Source organism: Onthophagus taurus, chromosome 11, assembly GCF_036711975.1.
Source record: "Onthophagus taurus isolate NC chromosome 11, IU_Otau_3.0, whole genome shotgun sequence".
In the NCBI taxonomy this organism is placed as follows: Eukaryota; Metazoa; Arthropoda; class Insecta; order Coleoptera; family Scarabaeidae; genus Onthophagus; species Onthophagus taurus.
The window spans coordinates 873634-894716 of NC_091976.1; the positions used below are offsets into that span (position 1 = coordinate 873634).

At 32.8% G+C, this 21083-nt stretch overlaps 3 protein-coding genes across 4 annotated transcripts; 2 read left to right on the forward strand and 1 right to left on the reverse strand.

Moving 5' to 3' along the window:
* The first annotated feature begins 1057 nt into the window (after positions 1-1057).
* Positions 1058-9562, forward strand: LOC111413170 (glycerol-3-phosphate phosphatase). 2 transcript variants are annotated; one of them, XM_023044049.2, is made up of 5 exons: positions 1058-1158; positions 1221-1496; positions 1554-1691; positions 1754-2103; positions 9224-9562. In XM_023044049.2, the coding sequence occupies exons 2-5, from the start codon at positions 1239-1241 to the stop codon at positions 9399-9401; spliced, it is 924 nt and encodes a 307-aa protein (XP_022899817.1). In that variant the 5' UTR covers positions 1058-1158; positions 1221-1238; the 3' UTR covers positions 9402-9562. The 2 variants fall into 2 exon arrangements, with proteins under 2 accessions (XP_022899817.1, XP_022899818.1); XM_023044050.2 differs by having other exon boundaries at positions 1059-1158; positions 1231-1496.
* On the reverse strand, positions 9161-16614 carry LOC111413171 (polyprenal reductase). The gene is made up of 5 exons (XM_023044051.2): positions 15732-16614; positions 15466-15663; positions 9793-9927; positions 9581-9744; positions 9161-9524 (listed from the first exon to the last, which is right to left on the reverse strand). The coding sequence occupies exons 1-5, from the start codon at positions 16051-16053 to the stop codon at positions 9432-9434; spliced, it is 912 nt and encodes a 303-aa protein (XP_022899819.2). The 5' UTR covers positions 16054-16614; the 3' UTR covers positions 9161-9431.
* A 54-nt stretch (positions 16615-16668) lies between these two features.
* On the forward strand, positions 16669-20746 carry LOC111420789 (uncharacterized). Its single transcript, XM_071200708.1, has 2 exons — positions 16669-18923; positions 20026-20746. The coding sequence occupies exons 1-2, from the start codon at positions 18444-18446 to the stop codon at positions 20596-20598; spliced, it is 1053 nt and encodes a 350-aa protein (XP_071056809.1). The 5' UTR covers positions 16669-18443; the 3' UTR covers positions 20599-20746.
* The last annotated feature ends 337 nt before the right edge of the window (positions 20747-21083 follow it).

Sequence of the window (21083 nt, forward strand, 5' to 3'; positions counted from 1 at the left end):
CTTTTGTCGGCTCTATTAACGATCTTCTCTTGTTGGTGGAGCCGGTATTGATGTTGATATTGACCCTTTCCTGTTCTTCTAGTCCTTTTAAGAGTTCTTCCAAGTGGTCTGCCCATCTGTTAAGTATTTCTTCCTTATTATTATGGATATTTCCCTGTTTGTCTCTATATGCAATTATTCTGGGATTAAACTCCTATTTTATTCTCTTTACAGAGAACAATTTGGTAGAATATGGTATTCCTCTATTAGCTTGTTCTGCTGTTCCTCCTTCTTTCTTCTGAATAATATCTTTTCCGTTCGCCTTAGTTCCCTGTATTCTTCAAGAGCACTCCTTGTGTTGTGTTGTTACAATTTTATGTAGGCTTTAGTCTTTCCAGCAGATATTCGCTGATACTCGTCATAGAACCAATCGTTCCGCGTCTCGCCCTGTTTCACTTACTAAGTTGTTAGTTGCTCTGCAAAACACCTTTTCAAATTGCCATTTTATATCAATTGCCTGTAGTCTTTCTAGCATTTTTCCTATTGGGTTTTAAATCTCCAACTTATCATGAGATTCACGTTCGTTATCCATGTTGCTTTTCCTTCTCTGTATGGACCGTATACTTTAGTTAAAACAGATACATTTTCTAGATATTTGTTGTCTGTCATGAAATTTTCCATATATTCTGGTTCCAAGAAGTTATCTGTTACTCTGTCGTCCAATATAAATTTTATTTTCGATTATTTGTCTATGTATATTAATATTATCAGTTTGTAAAACTTCAAGCATAGAAGTCTTATTTAGCCTTTTCTTATCTTGCTTTGTGTGCAGCTGCTTTTTGATATCTGCTTCTGATATCCTTGTGTTGAGATGGTCCAATCCTACCTAACGTTTAGGTTGGGTTATCTTTACAAGAAGAGCTGTTAAATGTCCATATGATATGTTTCTGTTAGGATGACCAAGGCACAGCTAAACCGGAATATATCTAGTTATAGGAAATTCGGATAATAAATTTTAAGTTTAATAAAATTATATTAAGGTTATTTATGAAATCATGGACATGCTCGATTAAACAGCTTATTTGAATTTGATTTTTAGGTTATGAAAACAAAAACATAACCTCAACCTTCATCTAACCTTATAAAATATATTTTTTTGTGGCAAAATTTTTAGTGAAAGTATGTAAATCTTTTATAAGAAAACAATTAAATATTTTCACTTTAACATTAACGTATTACAGTTGTATTTAGGAATCAAAATGTCAACAAGACAGGCATCAAAACTCGAAGATCTACCTCAAGAGGAATTAAAATCGTTCTTCGATAATTTCGACGTGATATTAACGGATTGCGATGGAGTTATATGGATTGAAAATAATGTAATAACCGGGGCCCCTATGTTACTGAATCAATTAAGAGATAATGGTAAAAAAGTATTTTTTGTAACGAACAATTCTACGAAAACCAGGGAGGAATTTGTTAATAAAGCCAAAGGAATGGGAATAGAATGTGATATTGTAAGTTTAAACTTGATTTTTTTTGTATGTATTAATTTTATATTTATAATTGTAAAGAATGAGGTTATGTCTACATCATATTTAGCAGCTTCATATTTAAAAAGTTTAAATTTTAAATCAAAAGTGTACATTGTTGGTTCAAGTGGAATATCCAAAGAACTAGAATTAGTTGGGATTGAAAGTATAGGTGTTGGAGTAAGTAAATGTTGCTGAAAATATTTATTGTTATAATTATATAATTTATAAATTTCTTTTAGCCGGATGTTTTAAATGTACCCTTAAATAGGTATTTAGATAATTACACTGAAGATCCTGAAGTTGGGGCTGTAATTGTTGGTTTTGATCAACACATTTCTTATCCCAAAATGATGAAAGCTGCCACTTATATAAATCAACCAAATTGTCTTTTTATAGCAACTAATACAGATGAGAGGTTTCCAAGAGAAGGTTCTTATGTTATTCCAGGTTCAGGGGCTATTGTAAAAGCAATTGAAACCTGCGCCGGCAAAGAACCTGTTTTAATGGGTAAACCTGGAACATATATTTATGATGCTTTAAAGAAACTTTGTGATATTGATCCAAAAAGGACTTTAATGATTGGTGATAGGTAAGAACATTTTAAACATAAGCTACTAGTACAACAATTAATTAAAATTACTTAAGAAGGGTTTCAAATCTCATTTTTCCAATGGGCTTCTCTTGACTTAAGATTTCACTTCATAACTCTATACTTCTTTTACTTTTCTGGTGTTCGACTGTCTTCTTGATTATACTAGACTAAATAACGAACTGAGTACTTGGAAACTACTCATTCCGTCGCACTGCACTGGAAAACTCTTGAGCTCCTTCCGCCAAACTCTTCACCGGACTCCACAACTTCCAACTTTTTCACTCTACTGTTCTTTCAAAGTTTTTTAGCGATTCCGGTGCTACTTCGTTTTGTTTTGTCTGTATTTTCTGTGATTATTGTCATGTTTGTTTGGTACTTCTGCTGGCGTACCTTTTCGAAGAGCCATGTGGTGTTAAAAACTTTCATATTGTATTTATTACAAATTACCTAATTTTATATTCTCACTGTCGGTATTGAAATATAGAAGATAACTTTTTTTGGTATCCGTCGACCCGTTTTGATGTTCGTCTCGAGACTGTCCTAAATGCAGCGGGAGTATGTGTTCAAGATCTTCATTTCTACAGTGTTTAAGAAAGTCCAACAAAGCCTTCCATATCGATTTTGTTGGAATTTCCAAATCGGATCTGGCTCCTATTGAAACATGAAACGTTTCTTCGACATATTTCTGAAACATAGATGAAACGTGTCTGAAACTGCTAATGTCCGACCCTTTTTATGTTTTATTGAAACGTTTCTGCAACATACAGCTGACAATTACGGTACACTACTAAAATGTTTCATTAATGGTTTTGAATTATTTTTGTAATGTTTTGTTTACATTTACATTACATTAATAGTATGTATCATAAACATTTAAAAATAATTTCTGAAAGGTTTCGTTGACGTTTCAGGGATGTACATATGTATGTAAAGATATAATGTCGTTGAGGTGTAGCGTCTGCATCCTGGACAAGATGCTCATACATGCTTCCTCAAAAGATATGCATATGCTGAGGAAGCATTTCTGAGCATACCACCCAGGGCGCAGACGGTGGACGCTGCAACAAAATCATACCTTAAGGTAGGAAAAATAATAATAGAAGTACGATATGGTACGATACTTGTTACTTACCGCCTACTGTACCAAATTTCAAAATTATCAGTCAATAATTTCTACTATTCTGCTTTCTCATTGATTAGGACATATAAAGTAAGTATAAGAGTAGATATGCATTAAATATATTTAGTAAATATGTATACAAAATATATTAAAATGGTAACTAAAATAAAATTCTTATTTGTAAACAAATTAAACATAAACATTCCAATAATTTATGTAGGTCATTTAAATATAAAGTTAAATTTAGATCATATTAGTGGTATTTTAAATTATTTTTACTTCTGTTTATATATGAATAACCGAAAGAATTTTTTTTTCTCAAACGAAACATTGTTTCAATTAATACACATATATTTGTGATGTTTCGCCAGAGATCCCCAGCTTCTTCAGACTACAAATAAAGAATACCTATAATATATTTAATAATAATAATTATAATAATATATTTAACATTTTTTTTTATCTTAGTTATTGGAGATATCACATGTTGTAAAATTCTTTTTTTGAAGAGAAACTATCAGTATTACAAAATAACTTACAAAAACAGTTACATGACAATTTACATGTCAGATAATACAATAAAACAAGTAATGTACCACAAACGATGTACAACAGTCGTGGAATTGTTTATTTTTCTTGATAAAAAGAATTTTACAACATGTGGTCTCACTTATAACAATAAGACTTTTACAAAATAAATAGGTCTTTTTTACTTGTAGTCTGAAGAAGCTGGAGATCTCTTTCATCACCTTTTTATGATTGTTCAAGACTAAGAAATTTAACTAAAATTTAAATAACCTACATAAAACTAAAACATAAAAGTACAAAACTACATAAAATATACATATATGGAAAAATGGCAACACAAAATTTTTAAATTTGTTTCATATTTGAGATGCCATTATTTGAGAACAGAACTGAACAGAACAAAACACACAATAGAACAAGTCGTGACAAGACGCTGATGAGTCACCGCGTCCTGGAACATGCGCATACGTTCACAGGCGCTGATGAAGATATTCAGACATGTTTCAGACACATTTGTATTTTAATGATATTTCATAAATATTCCTACTGAAATGTATTTGATACATATCTTTAGATACGTTTCGTAACAATCGTATCTGTCACGTATATGAAACGTAGTGGTAAAATGTTTCATTTAATTCATTGTACGTTAAAATTGAAATGTTTCACAGATGTTTCTTGTTTACTGGGTTACAGAAGTGAAAGTTGATTTTTTTTTGAATGTCAACTAGGTATTGATTATGGTTTTGCTTCACACTCTTTCTTATCTAGTCCTAACGTTATTGAATTGTACCAGGTACATATTGTAACATACAATACGTTATATTACAGCTAGATGCTGTATGCGTATGTTTCTCCCCAAACCTCTCGCTACATTGTCCGCTCCTCATTCAAATTGCTTTCCTTATATGACCATTCCACAACCTCCGTGGTCTCGTTCTCTTTCTTATGACCGGTGGAGTCGGTCATAAGGCGGTCTGTAGGTGTTTCGACTCCTTCGACATCAAAATGTAGTAACAACGAAACTATTTTTTCCCGTAATCGAAATTACACGGCTATTCTTCCTGTCAAGAAGGAACACGACCGCAGTGTGTTATTTGCAGCGAGGTTCTAGCAAATGATTCTATGAAATCAGCTAAGTTAAGACATCATTTTGAAACAAAGCACCCAGAGTTTCAGCAAAAGAACACGAATTTTTTTAAAAAGAAAGAACAACAGTTGAAGAACATTCAAAGAAGCGTGTCCCACATTGCCATACCAGCAAACAATTCAGCCATAATGGCCTCCTTTAAGGTATGTCAACTAATAGATCAAAAAGGTAAACCTCATACTATTGCTGAAGATCTAATATTACCAGCAGCAAAAATTATGGTGTCTGCAATAATTGGCGATACACAAACAATACAATGCAAAGAAGAATTCAAAGTATGGCAAAAAACATAAAAGATCAATTAATACAAAAAGTTCGTGTATCATCTTGGTTTGCTATACAGTTGGATGAAACAACCGACGTAACTAGTAAGGCAGTTTTATTGTGTTGTGTGAGATACAAGCATGAAGATGCCGTTCTCGAAGACCCGTTCTTTGTAGATTTTATAATTAACACCACCGCAGAAGAAATGTTTGAAAAATTAAATACGTTTTTCAATAAAAATACAATCGATTGGGCGAAATGTGTTAGTGTAAGCACAGACGGTGCCAAAGGTATGTCCGGAAGAATAACAGGTCTGAAAGCGAGAATAAAGCAAGTTTCTTCATCTGCATTACAAAAAGAATTCCTGCAGAATTAAAAGCAGTCTTATATGAGTGTATCAGAATAATAAATTTTATTAAAAGTAGAGCGCTGAATAAAACGCGGCTTTTTTCACAATTATGCAAAGAAATGGGAAGCGATCACTATGCACTGCTAATGCATACAAATGTAAGGTGGGTTTTGAAGGGAAAGCACTGGGTCGACTTTGGGAATTACGCAAAGAGGTCGATGTATTTTTAATGGAAGAACAACGTTTTCAATCACATCGCTCTGATAAACTTTCCACAGAAAATTTAAATAATTCTACATTTCTTATCAAACTGGCGTACTTATCCGATATCTTTACCCATCTCAATGATTTGAATGTAAAATTACAAGATGCAAAGGTAAATTGTTCCAGATAGAAGACAAGATTGAAGCAACTATTTTGAAACTGGAATTATGGGAGAATCGACTCAAAAGCGGAAATGATTCCACCATTTCAAAACTTGTCGACATTTTTAAACATGTCTGAAGATACACTTCTACATGAGGAAGCATCATGTGTCATTTGGCAAATCTAAGAAGCACCTTCAGAGAATATTTTCCACTTCCTGACAGAAGTAAAACATGGATTCGCAATCCTTTTATTATCAAAGATTATATGGATATGGAGGTCAAGGAAGATTTTATTGATTTAATTACCAATGGAGAGCTTCAAATCCCTTTCAAACAAAGAAACCTGTCTGATTTCTGGGCTTACGTTTTAAATGATTCCCCGAATTTAAAAAACAAATTTTAATACCCTTTCCAACCACATACCTTTGTGAGTAGTATTTTTCCTCGAGTAAAACTTTAAGTAAAAAGCAAATCAAGAAACAGATTATTTAATTTGGATGCCGAATCACGCGTTAAATTGTCGAAAAATATACAACCAAACTTTGAGAAACTTGTAATTAGTATTAATAACCATTAACTACCATTTATTTCACAGTTTTACAAATAGCTAACCCAAGTTTTATAATTTTACTTTATTTCTAATAAAATAAGACTAGCTTTGTCAAATTCACTAACAAATGCTATACAATACACTGCTGGCACGTTAATTAGTTCCGTATAAAGTTCGTATTGATAGTTGAATTTGATTTAAAAGCAGTATAAATGTCAGTTAAGTCAATTTAAAGGAAAATTGTTTAAACATCATTGAGATGGGATGCAAAAAAAGCTGTACAGAGGGGGAAAGACGTCTAATATGGAAGATGTTTGGGAAAGAGACAAATATAAGTAAAATTGCCCGATCTATTGGGAGTTCGCGTAAAAAAGTTCAAAATGCACTCAAACATTATCGAAATAATAAAAGTTTTTCTAATCAAAAATGATCAAGATACAGAAAACCTGGAAAAACGGAAGATTCCCTAATTGTCCGACAGGTGCTCAAAGATCCTTCCGTCACTTCTTCACAGATAAGAGCCAGAATGTAGCAGGAACATCATGTCTAAATGATGTTCCTGCTATTTTAAAAAAAAAATCGAAGGTTTCGCTTGGTAACCGTAAAAAGCGCATGGAATTTGTAAAAAGCCATATTGAATCTGTTCCCTTTTTCTGGAATTGCGTAATTTGGAGCGACGAATCTAAATTCAAACTATACAGACCTGATAGTAGATGTTACGTGCGACGTCCTCCAAATAAACTGTTAGAGCCAAAGTACACGACAAAGACAGTGAAATTGCTTCGATTTTATGCACTTTTAACTAGATGCAGTACGGTGTGCTAATTAGCGTGCCACCCCTGTATATGAATATATACTACCATAGTAATGTAAACCCTTAATGGAGGAAAACCATTAATTTAAAATTTAATTTACAAAAATTAAAAGTTGCTCAACTTTTTTCCAATACTGTAGGTACTAGTTTTTCTCCCTGGAAATTTGTTAGCTTACTTTATATTCTTGTCTAATTTCGTTTGTTTTCACCCAAAACGTCCGCTGATGCTTTCTGGACCGCTTCTTATATGTATATTATTCTCGATATTATTCAGTTCTATTTGCACATCGTTGCTTATGGGTTTTAGATTAAGTTGGGTTTCTAATGGCCTTTGGTAGTACTGCTTTATATTAGGTTCTTGTAACATTTGAAGAATTTGTTCTTTTCCTATTTACTCTGTTTGTCCATCTTATGGTGTCGCTATGGAAACAGAAGTTTCGCCACTATAATAGTAGATAGTTGTCGGAGCCACAATTGGTTCTCCGTTTGATTTAGCAGTCTTGCGGTTTAATTTTGGCATGTTGTTTTCCAGATGTATTTATAAATTTTACTTCTTCTTGGATTCCGATAATAGAGCAATGTCTCAAAGTTCGTTTTTTGCCAGGTTTCGTCTTCTACAATTTACGTCCGCTTTCCGAGGCTTGATATTGGGACCAAGAATTTATCAGGTTCTTCTATTTATACAGGGTGTCAGATAAAAAACGCCCCAAGCTGTAACTCTGTCATTTACATTCCGATTTTCATGAGCGAGGAATCAAATGAAAAGGTTTGATGAATACTATGATTCATGCTACAAATAAAGTTTTTCCAACGCCATCTTCAATTTCAAGCGATTATCAACTTTTGATTTTCAAATTGCTCGGTATGTTTTTCTTCACGTTATTGGATAGAGATTTTTTTTCTGAATCCATTAATGTACAATACATCAACATTAATTGTGATTGTAGTAGAGAAAAACATTAAAATAGTTTCCGAACATTCTCTTAAAGTCACTTGTGTTATACTGTAGTGTGTCATGGGAAAAAATAATCATTTACAACTGCTTCAGGCATTAAAATATGATTTAATGACTGTTATCAGTTTTGCGCGTTATTTTTTTCCATGGCACACTACAGTATTACAGAAGTTACTAAGACAATGTTCGGAAAATGTTTTAATTATTTTTCTTGCTAAAATTACAATTAATGTTAATGTATTGTACAGCAATGGGTTCAGAAAAAAATCTGTATCCAATAACGCGAAGAAAAACATACCGAGCAACTTGAAAATCTAAAGTTGATAATCGCTTGAAAAGGAAGATGGCGTTGAAAAAAGTTTATTTGTAGCATGAATCATAGTATTCATCAAACCATTTCGTTTGATACTTCACTCATAAAAATCGGAAGGTAAATGACAGAGTTACAGCTTTCGGCGTTCTTGTGTGATAACCTGTATATACAGGGCGTCTTTTCTCTGCTAAAATTATATTCAAAATGGATGTATTGTACATTAATGGATTCAGAAAAACAATCTCTATCCAATGATGTGAAGAAAAATATATGGAGCAATTTGAAAAACAAAGGCTAATAATTGCTTAAAATTGAAGATGGCATTGGAAAAAATTTATTTGTAGCATGAATCATAGTAGTCATCAAACCATTTAATTTGATACTTCGTTCATGAAAATCGGAATGTAAATGACAGAGTTACAGCTTGGGGCGTTTTTTATCTGACACCCTGTATATAAACTTTTTTGAATTACTAACTGATTTTCTTCAAATAAGTTGTTCATTGGAGTCTAGCAGGCTAACATACAATCGTTCAAAGAAGTATGTATTATGCCTAGTTGAAATTGTTATTGTTTCTTTAAGCAAATCATAGTCATAATGATCAAAGATTCTTATTAAATTAGAATAATAAAAAATTATTAAATTTTTAAAAAACATGACATTTATTAATAAAAAATAACAAAAATATTATTCACATTTTTTTTAGATGTAATACGGATATTTTATTGGGTACGCGATGTGGTTTTCAGACATTGCTGGTTTTAACAGGAGTGACAAGACTAGAAGAAGTCGAAAACTGGAAAAAATCGACCAAGCAAAGCGATTTGGATTTGGTGCCTGATTTCGTCACACATTCCATTGGCGATCTTCTAAAGTACTTATAAATTAGAAATAATTGGTAACTTGTTTTTAATTTATAAAAAGAACGGGAAAACAGCCTTTCTATTCTTTGGTAAATCTTCGAATTTTTCTTGATACCACCAATGAGTTAAAAGCGATGTTTCAACCTAAAATTAAATAAATATACAATTATTTATTCATATTATTTTGATTAAATTATTACTTGATTTGATAAAACCCAACCGGTTATACACCACCAAGTGATATTTCTTGGTATAATCATTAAAAGACAAATATACATTAATATTTCTGCAAAACTATGTGGTGATGAAATGTAGTCGAACCAATCTCCACGAGGAAGTTGATAAGATTGACTAACCACTTCACCTAAAATCAAAAAAGTTTAGTAATTTTTTAATTTATTAATTCTTTTACCTTTTTCGTTTTTTCTTAATTTGGCTAAGATGACGGCAGCTTTGTATTGATGAACCCAGGCCCATAAAAATGTATAAGTAGCAAAAACATCAATTTCGTTGAAATCCGTTGGTTTTAAGTTAATCTCCATATTCACTAAAATTTTCATAAAATAATTAGATTTTATTAATTTTTGATTAATTCAAAAATTAAAAATTTTATGAAATTATTTTTTTATTACTTTTTGAAGTAAAGAACCGAATATTAAGCAGCTATAATTATTATCGTAATCAGCTTTATTTTTATCTGTGGAAAAATATGCATAGTCATGTAAACAAAAAAACATACCAAGGTTTAAGTTGTTTGGAAAGTTTAGTTTTTAATCATTTTATAAATGTTGAGGTAAAAGTGCGAGATTTTAAGGATTTCACAATTGAATTAAAAAATAAAGGAATTTTAAATAAAACGGTTTTAGGTATAATTATATTTCTATATAGAAATTATAGTTGTTTGAAATTTTATTGGGTTGTGTTATGGTGCGTTTACGTTGGAGCTGCGATAAACGAAATATCGCTATTTACCCTCTGCATAAAAAAATTTTAGCAAAAATGTAAAGGGGGTGGTTACGTTTAGTAGTTTAGAAGGATAGGTTGAAAGTAGAAATAGGGTGAAAACGTGCCCTACTACCAGTTAAACATATTCCCCAAATTTCGTTATCCTAGCGTTTATGGTTTTTGAGAAAAAAAAATTAAACCAAAATTTTCCGCCATTTTTGGAGGGGTGTAGCTCCTTAGGGGAGCCCAAGTCGCCCATGGTTTATATATCAAAGTACCCTTAAAATTGCCTAAAGAATCACACCCTGAAGTTTGGGCATGTCATTCAGATACACCCTGTATACAGGTGTTTATATTGGAACGAGAGCTGCGATAAACGATAAGAGCTGCGCAAAATTCATTTCTATGATGCTGTTTATAGTGGAGCGTTGATAATAGTGACGATCTCTGCTTTGTAGGTGACGTTTGATTTAATATTATAATATAATAAATACCAAACGGTATACGTTTGGAGAATTCCATCACCTTTATAAACACTTAAGGCAACGCCCTGCAAAATTCATGGAATATACATCACTGTACCCCATGTTATTATAGGTGTGAAGCCTTTCCACTTCTCTGTAATCTATTGAAACCTTATAGAAGACAATAAATTGATACAGATAAAGACTACTTTAATGTTAGATTATCAAGAGCACGAAAAATTGTTGAATGTGCTTTTGAAATACTGTATACTAAGTGGAGAATTCTATGAACAGCGATACAAACAACTACAAATGTAGCTGATGATATTGTTAAGTGTATCTGTTTGCTACATAATATTGTCATTGATAGAGAAAGCATTAACTATCACGTTCAAGAAACTAGCACAAGCAAAGCAAGACATATCACCGCAAGTAAGAATCTGCTGAAAATATTTAAAACGTATCTTTGTCGCAATCCAATTTAAATACTATTACTATTGAAGAATTGAATTTTACATTTTTCTGTATAAAGTTTCTAGTATTGCCGACCACACCTGATAATACCCTAAGAAAATAGGGAATACAATTAGCGTCGCTCTTATCGTTAGTTGGCTGTCAAGCGTGTGACAACGCGTCGCTCCAATACAGGGTCATCCACGACGACCGTCCATTAGAACTTTACAGAGTTCTGGCCAAAATAAAAATTTGAAAATGCAGATTTAAGTATTATCAATTGCGTTCTCTTCGACTAAAATATTTTCAGATATCTAACACTTCCGCTTATACCGGAAGTCGCCACCTACTTTATTTTTTTAAATGGAACACCCTGTAAATTTTGACATATTTGGATTGTCTGTTTTCAAGGTTTATGAATGACTTTACTTTTTGCAATTTGATTTGGCCATTCTCGAGTTACTTGAATTTTTCTAGAAAAATCTGCTCCAGCAGATATTTGTTCAAAAAATCAGAGAACACTCGATTTTTGGGATATCACTTTAGGATCCAGAACATGCTTAAGCAACATGATGGAGTATGTTTTGATGCCGAGTATGGCTGTCTAGAACGTTTAGTCACTTTACTATGGTACGTTACCTTTTCGAAACTTGTAAGTACCATAACTTCATTTCTTTAAATGGCACCCTCCATATTTTATTACTTATTCGTCTTCGGTGTCTCATTTTACATCTTTTATATCATATGGTTATATGTGTATAACCATATGAACTGGCCATTTGAAAATTTGCAGACTTCTGATGTTTTTTTACTAAAATATTTAAGGTTCTGGGTGCATGCATGAATTTTGCGCAGATCTTATCATTTATCGCAGCTCTCGTTCCAATATAAACACTTGCATATAAAACTATGACAACAATTTCGCGGTTTTGCTAGTATCGTAAACGTACCCTTAGTTTGCAATAAAAAACAATGATATGGGTTTAATGTTTGAGACAAACCTACTATGATTAAAGATTAACATATACTTGAGTATCAACATTATGCACTTTAAGCAAAATACATAAGTTATAAGGCAGCAAAAAACAGTATTTATTTTGTATTATTAAATTATAATATTGAAAGAATTAAGGATTAGGATTAGGAACATCGTTAGTAGATCTATTAAGTTATTTTTTGAATATTCTAAGGGGCAATTACTTTGTCATGTAATTGATAATTAACTGACACTAGACTGACACATTAAAGCGACTAACGGATTAACATTCAAAACAGCTCCTTGTTACTCAACGAGAACAGGAAAACATTCCTGTAGAGTGTTGGTGTATATATAATATACTATATATAATATTTTATGTCGTTACTTTTTAAATTGACAACATTATATATATTAAAAACAAAAGAATGAATATTAAAGTGACTTGATATTATAAACGAAAGGGTTTGTAGGACGCTGCAATGACATTCCAGGAGAAACTTGTCTATTAGATCTGTTTAAAATAGAAGATTAATATGTTAAACATTGACGCTTTCAATAATTTTGGTACAAGCTATGAAATGACGTAAAAATTAGAAGATGTGATCAGAAAGTTTGTGTTATATACGGTGCTTCCCAAAAGTAACGAATCAATTCATTAAAACAATTAAAAACGGTTTATGGAAAAATCGACGAGACGGGTCTAAGTATTTTTTTTTTTGGTATAGCTTTTAAATTTTTTCTGTCTTTTTTAAACAAGTTATGACGTCATAGGTATTTTTTTCAAATAGCAGTCCCCATATTTATTACGGAATATGAAAGAGGATTTTTTTCTGAATTTTGTACAGCCAAAATTAATATTAGGTACATAAAAAAATTTTCGAGAAAAATTGCCTTAAACTGTCATGATTTTCCATTCGTTTGAGGTAGAAAAATAGCAGTAGCCATGCGTAACCATGGTAACCAGTTGTTTCGGAAGTTTTATTACGACAATTTTTGATATCTGAAACAGTTGATTGCCATGGTTACGCATGGCTACTGCTATTTTTCTATCTCATGAATGGAAAATAATGAAACTAAGATCATTTTTCTCGACAATTTTCTTATGTAACCAATATTAATATTGACTGTACTAGACTCAAAAAAAAGTCCTCTTTCATATACCGTAATAAAAAAACAAACAATATACCAAACAATTGCAAAAAATTTAATCTTTGAACCCGCCGACGAATTTATCCGTTACTTTTGGGAAACTTGTATACAGGGTGATTTATTAGCTCACCATCCAACTTTGGCATGACAACTAATCCAATTACCAAAAAAAATGTTAATGAACATATGTCCTATTTCAATTATTTACGAAATTATACCACTTTAAAGTTTTAATTTTTATATCATAATTAACTGCTACATTTTACTTAAAACTCATAAATATTACAAATATTGTTCAAAATAGCCTCCTTCTGCTAGAATACATGCTTCACAACGACGAATTAAAGAATTCTTCAGCCGAATTAAAATGTCTCGTTGATTTCTTATTTCAAGCACATGCAACCTAGTAAATTGTTGTTAAATATTCCACCCCAAACGTTGATACTGAAACGTTGTTGAAATTTCCTTGGTCTAATCGGATTTTGTAATGCCCTGATATATTTATTATGGTAATTATTTATACCACCTCGTGTAAAACATGATTCATGTCTCTAGAGAACATTTGAAATGGAGTCATTATTTTCAGCATGTTGCTGCAATAACCATTCACGAAATGCTAACCGTTACTGATTATCTCCTGGTTGCAGAGCTTGAACATTCTGTTTGCGATGCGGATGAAGCACTTCGCGGTTCAATACGCGCCATGTAAAATTTTGACTTACATGTATGTTGTGTGCTATTCTTCGAGTGCTGATAAAAGGATTATCAATGACAGCATTAATTACAGCTTCTTCGTCCTCTACATTAACTACATGCGGCTGAATAGCTTTTGCCGGAGCAGGATTACTTGTTTCTCGAAGTCTTCTGAAAGAATCGCTAAAAACTGAATAATATGGCAAATGACGCTGTGGAAATCTTTCTTGATATTCTCGTACTGATTGTCGAGCATTTCCATTGCAAAAACCATACACGAAAATTATATCAGCATACTCTAGTGCTATAAGTGTACGTTTTGAGTTTCTTTTTGTATGTAATAATTAAACCTTACAGCAAACTGACATATTACAATGACAACTTTGTTTTTGTTGAATGTTTGATTTTACTGACTATTAATAAATTCGCTGCAGAAAACTTTAAAGTGTTATAATTTCGTAAATAATTGAAATAGGACATATGTTCATTAAAATTTTTTTTGGTAATTGGATTAGCTATCATATGTCAAAGTTTGATGGTGAGCTAATAAATCACCCTGTATATTAACAACAATCTTATTAACTAAATTGAATGCAAAATAATTCAGTTTTCCAAATAAATATTAACAATAACAACAAATGATACGAAATTCACGCCATAAAATTGAGTATACAGTTAAGGCCAGTTGTTCACCTTAGCATGGGGTCCACAAACTTTTTGGTGTAGTTTGGCGAGATTCTATCCAAATTTTACAAATTTCATTTTTCAATTCGCTTTTGTTTCGGCACTTGCTATTTTTTAACTGAGACTGTGGTGGTGTTTCTAGTTGTTTTGAAGTATTGTATAATAACCATTCCTTTACAAGGTATGATGTATGTTTAAGATCATCTTGTTGGAACCAGAACACAGTCGGAATGTTGAGTTTTTGAGAGCTTTGACATAAATTACGCTTTAAAATATCTAAATAACTAAATTTTGTCATATTTTCTTCAATAAACTCCATAGTTCCAACGTCGCTGGCATTGATCCCCACAGCATTACTGAAGGCCGACATGCATTCAGAAACATTTAACAAATTTCTGAATGTTCAGAATTAATTATAAAATAAGATTTTCGTTAACATATCAGCCTTTTTATTATCTGTTAAAGTATACTTTATTTTTAGAATATTTTTCATATCTAAACCCTTAACACAATTATACTTAACATTCACATCTTTCAATCATTTATATTCCTGCTAATCTAAGAAATAAATACAAGTTTGATTATGTTCCAACAATAATATTGGATTTCTCGATTTTTACTTGCATTATATAGCCACTAGTTAATTGTTAATCGTTATCGTGCATATCTACCTTAATAATCTTAATAATTAATGATCTTATAAATGTTTTGAACTTACCTGTATCTCTTGTAAATTTAGGTGCTTCCCCTAAAAGTGTTATCATTACAGCGGCGTAATGAATAAAACCAACGGAATAATGCGTAATATTCATTCTCGCTTTTTTCGAAAAAACAGACACGAATTGAGTATCGTAAAGTCGTCGAACGCATTGTAATGTTATTAAAAACATTGCCAAAAACGATCTTGATGGATTCGCTAAAAGAATGGAAACCATTTAATAATGAAAAAAAATATTTATTAAAGAAAAATATTAAAAAAATTACCAGAAATTTGTCTTTTCGGCCCCAACGCTAAATCTAATCCATCCAAAATAAAATTGGGCGTTTCATAATCGTAACAATAAACTTTAACGAAGAGCACAAATGCAGCTACTGATGCAATCGAAGAAAATACGTAAAAATGTTTGAACCAAGCTTTTGGAACCTCCAAGATCGCACTTTTTTCGCCAGCGAATTTTCCATAACGAAACGAACTGCTGACCGATTTAGGTAAATATTTTTCAAAATTGTTTAAAATACCCGACATAAACACCATTATTACGGTCATTAAACACATTACAAGTTGGACCCAATTAAAATCGTACATTTTAATTTATATAAATGTTAGTTCTATGTTTTGATTAAAATTCTATTAGTGTTTATTCTGGCGTTGTTCAAATCTAAACATATACTGAACACTGACAAGTGGGTTTGTAGCAAATATGACCGTGAAAGTATCTACTAATAAAACGGATGCAGAGGGAGCTTTCTTAGAAAGTAGGACGGTTAACGGAGATTGTGTCGCTTTTCAAACAATTTTCACTAACTATCAAATTCTATCACTAACCACGTTTATTTTAATCCTCAACGTTTTCTAAGTAGATTCCATACTTCTTTCATAAACAATTTTCATTCTACACTGATTAATCTGTTGACTAATCAAAATGACAATTCATTTTGTTATCTATCTTGAAACGGAGAGGTCAGTTATTAATAACGATTTATGCCCATTATTAAATAAACAGGTTGTCTCTTTATCTTGTTATTTCAAGACTATTCAATTAACATAATGTAAAATGAGGTTAAAATATGATATACTAATTTTTAAGAATGTAATTTGAATAAACAGTATTCACTTAAAACCAGAAAAACAAGATCAAAACAAACAAACCATGAAAATACACGTGATACTAAATTAATAGATATACGATTCATTTAGCACATAGGTGTGATGTTGGTTATCTAAAACCTTCATACAAGTATTGATTTTCACAAGTTAATTTTTTTTTCGCAAATGATAATGGAATAGCGAGAACAAGATTTGGCCTCTTTTGTTGTGGATGATGATGATTTGAAGCCTGAAGATACCTGTTTGTATGTGTCTTCTTTCGATAGACTCCTAGTTCCATGTCCCTATCTATTATCTTCCTAGTAATCAAAACATCTAGAAAAAGTAACTCATTTGCAGCTTCCGCTACCACGGTATATTTGAGGATTTTTATATTAGGATGTTGCGACTTCGTGGTTTAGAAACTCCTTGAGACGCTTTTTTCTATGCTGCCAGATCACAAAGTGTCATCCACGTAACAAAGCTATAATTGCAACAAAGCGACTCTTCCTTAACGCCTCGTCTTCAAACATCTCCATGTCGAAGTTGGCGATTACCGGTAACAAAAGTGAATTCCTTCTTCCGGCTAAATTATGTCGATGATAAACTGTACTAGCCCTGGAATATACTTCGGTAGTCCCTGTGGAATTTGTTTTTGGCGAGGACCATAAACGGAATCTTTGACTGGTACTCTGGTAAATAGAGATTTTACATCGAAACTTACATATCTTGTATTCCAACATATTCCACAAAATGTGTAGAATCTCTAACATATCATTCTGTTTTATCTGTAATGGGAGACAGAAACTTGACAAGGTGCTGCACCAGCTGGTACGATAAAGAATTTATGGCACTGACAATAGGGCGCAGCGGGACATCCGGTTTATGGCTTTCAGGTAATCCATAAATTCTTGGTGGTACTAGTGCCTGTACAAACAAACTTCTCTAGTGTTCTGTTGGAGGCTCAAAAGCTTCGATCATCATTCGCTCTTTTTGCTTTAATGTCTACGTTTTCGATGCGTACGTGGCGATTGAAAAAATTAATGACTTAGCTAGCAACATCTTGGTATTTCTAGTAATAGCTCGGTTCTAGGCTTCTTTTTATTTCTTCGCTGCAGCCACCGATGTAGCGAATTACTTAATATTGACAGAATGTTCAAAGTCGCGAGAATGAGACGTAAAGAAATGAATTTTTGATATGAATGAGAACGTGAGCTTTTTGAGTTGCTTCGGGAAGACTATTTCTGTGTCATTGTAGACAGGGTACGCGCAAGTTGACCACCTGCATTGTAAGCGCTTAAACAACATGAGAGAAATTCTGATATTAATGGACATGAAGTACTATATAATGTTCTTCTATATACAGTAAGCGTCATAAGTAGAAAAAGATTTCTGTTCTTGGCGTTATTTTGTCGCTGTTAATTTTTGTTTGTCAGTTTTAGTGTTGTACACAGTAGATTAATTTCATATCATTTTTTAAAAAGTAATATTATACTACTAGTGAGTAGCGAGAGGTCACGGTACTATCAGAAAAGAAAGCCATCAATCACAAAACTTCAAAAGTAGCCAAAAAAGCCATCTTTCTTGTACATACCCTCAAATATCTCAAAATCCTGACGTGATTTCCAATTCCGAGCTCGGATTCTGATTCCACGCAGAAAATTACTTCGAAAATGATCGTCAGCCATCCAACAACAATCAACACCCCATTTTTTACAGATCTGTTTTTAAACATTTTATTCAATATTGCTACATTGTAAGCTTTTGAACGTGCAAAAATTGTATGGTGTATGGTGTTGTTCAACGTGATGCGCAACAAGTTGTAGAAATTCAAAATTGTTTGAAATTAATTGCGCAACGGATGACGTTGTGCAACTATTGCATCATATATGGGTCCTGGCTCGAGAGGTTGTGCAGTTAAGGGCAGGTTTGGACAAGTTCCGCATACGCCACACACTAGTAGTACTGATAATTTTAAAATGGCGAACTTTATAAACAACAAAGACTTTTGGAGCGAATTTATTAATCTATATCGCCAGTTGCCAGAAGTGTGGAAAGTGAAGAGTGATGTGTACAAAAATAGAAACAAGAAGAACGTCGCGTATGAAAAACTAACCGAAAAATTAAAGGAAATAGAACCTAGCGCCGATAGAGAGATGGTGCGAAAGAAAATAAATGTTTTGCGTACTGCGTATCGAAGGGAACTGAAAAAAGTAGTGGCGAGCTATAGATCTGGCACAGGCACCGAAAATCTTTATGAACCAAGTGTATGGTATTTTAAAGAATTAGATTTCCTCAGAGACCAAGAAAGTCAATTACCAGGGACTTCTACCATGGACGAGCCCCAAGAGACTGAAAATGAAGGCAGGGTAAGTAATCAAATCAGTTATTATTTAAATGCTGTTATTATTTTGAAATAATTTATTTAAAAAGTAATATATTTTTAAGCACAACTGTGAAAAACAGATAATTTATAGTTAAGATATAATGTTGTCCTGCCACGGAACAGCTCCAACAGTATTAAAGTAATTACTAAACTGTGCTCTTACTTCTTTTGCTGTTGTTGTACTGTTTCTCCCTTGAAGTGGTTGTGTAACGTAGGATCTGCTCTCCAATCAGCATTTGTAAACTCTCCGGTATTTATATTTTCAACATCTATGCCGCCTTGGAAGTAACACTCTACATTTTTATGTCGTAAAAAGTTGTGCAAATAGCAACATGCTAATGTTATAGTAACAGCTTTTTCTGGACATAGGTTAATTTGACTTAACAGAATTCTAAATCGAGAAGCTAGTATCCCAAATGCATTTTCAATAATCCGACGGCTGCGTGACACCCTGTAGTTATAAATTTTTTCTTCCTTGGTGAGGTTTCTCTTGCTGAATCGTTTCATTAAATTCTCCAGAAGTGGGAAAGCGTCATCCCCTACGAAAACATAAGGCACTTTGGTATTAGTTAAAGGCAAATTTTCCGGTTCAGGAAGGCCCAAGTTCTTTTCTACAAGTTTTTTATAGAAGAAGGTATTTGAAAACACCCCTGCATCAGAAACACGTCCATTAGCGCCCACATCAACCATCAAGAATTCATAGTTTGCATTTACAATTCCCATTAAAACAATACTAAATGAATGCTTATAGTTGAAGTAATAGGAGCCTGTTCCGGGGGGTTTAAATATGTGTATATGTTTACCGTCTATTGCCCCTAAGCAAAGAGGAAAATTCTACTTCGTTTCAAAATCTTTACTTACAGCTCTCCACTCATTTTCACTTTGTGGTAGCTGAAAGAAACATATCGTTAGTGTCATTTATAGAATTGCATCTTGAATCATGCACAATTGAAGAGCCCACTGCAAAAAAGACGAAAGATTTCTTGAAATTCCGCCTTTTTGCAGTGGACTCTTCAATTATTATTTATAGAATTGATTAATAAAGAAAAGTAGGAATATTATAAACCCATTTTGGCCTTTTATAGGATTCTTCTCGGGACGATGGTAACCCAGAAGCAAATGCAGCAGAAGAGGAAAATCCAGATACTTCTCAAGAAATAAAAATGCCGGAAGCTGCCACAGGACGTAGAGCTCCAAAACGAAAAGGGACAACCGAGGAATCTCAGACCCGAAATGAATTATTAAGAATGGCTTGCCAACATCTGCGTGCTTCCAACAATGAGGTAGACATTCTAGCGAAAAGTTGGGCACTGGAGCTAGTGAAAATGTGGCCCGAGCAGCAAATTCACGCGAAAAAGGCCATTAGCGACATCTTATATGAAGGGCGTTTTGGAACCCTTCACAGAAATTCTGTAACAATAAATGGGCCAAACTCACGTCTACTTTCATACGGATATTCACCTCATACAAGTAATAGTAGTCTATCTCAATCATACCCTCCATCTCCAGTACAAATCACCACTCTAGAGAACAGACCACAACATTCATCCCAATACGTGTACCCATCACATTCAAATAATACAAAGACTCATTACTCCCCAGCTCCGGTACAGATAGGCAGACCAGAAGACCCATATCCAGACCCAGATTTTATTTAAATATATTGTAGTAGGAGAAAGTTGCCCAACAGTCAAATAACTTCAGTTTTTCAGGTTTTATATTACTTTGTTTATTTTTAGTTCATATTATTTGTATTGTTATTTTAATGAACGTTAATAAAGTAATAATTACTTACCTTTATATATTTCTTCAAAACCTTTATGATTGCGTCACAGGTCTCTATAATAATCTTTCCAAGTGTTTGAGCAGCTATTGCTGTTTCGAACTTTAAACCCTCGTAAGTAAGCCCAGAAGTAAGGTATCGTAAAGTTGCAAATAACCTTTGCTTGGGTGATATTGCTTCTCTCATTATAGTATGTTGTTTTTCTATAAGTGGTGTTATCATTACCAATAATTCGCCAAAAGTAGTGGGGTCCATTCGTAAATAATTTTTGTAATCTAGTGGTGAACTCAATTGAAGTTCCTTGAGAAGATTTGCGTGGCTAAAAAGGGATCTTTTCTTCAACCACTCTTTCATCCATAC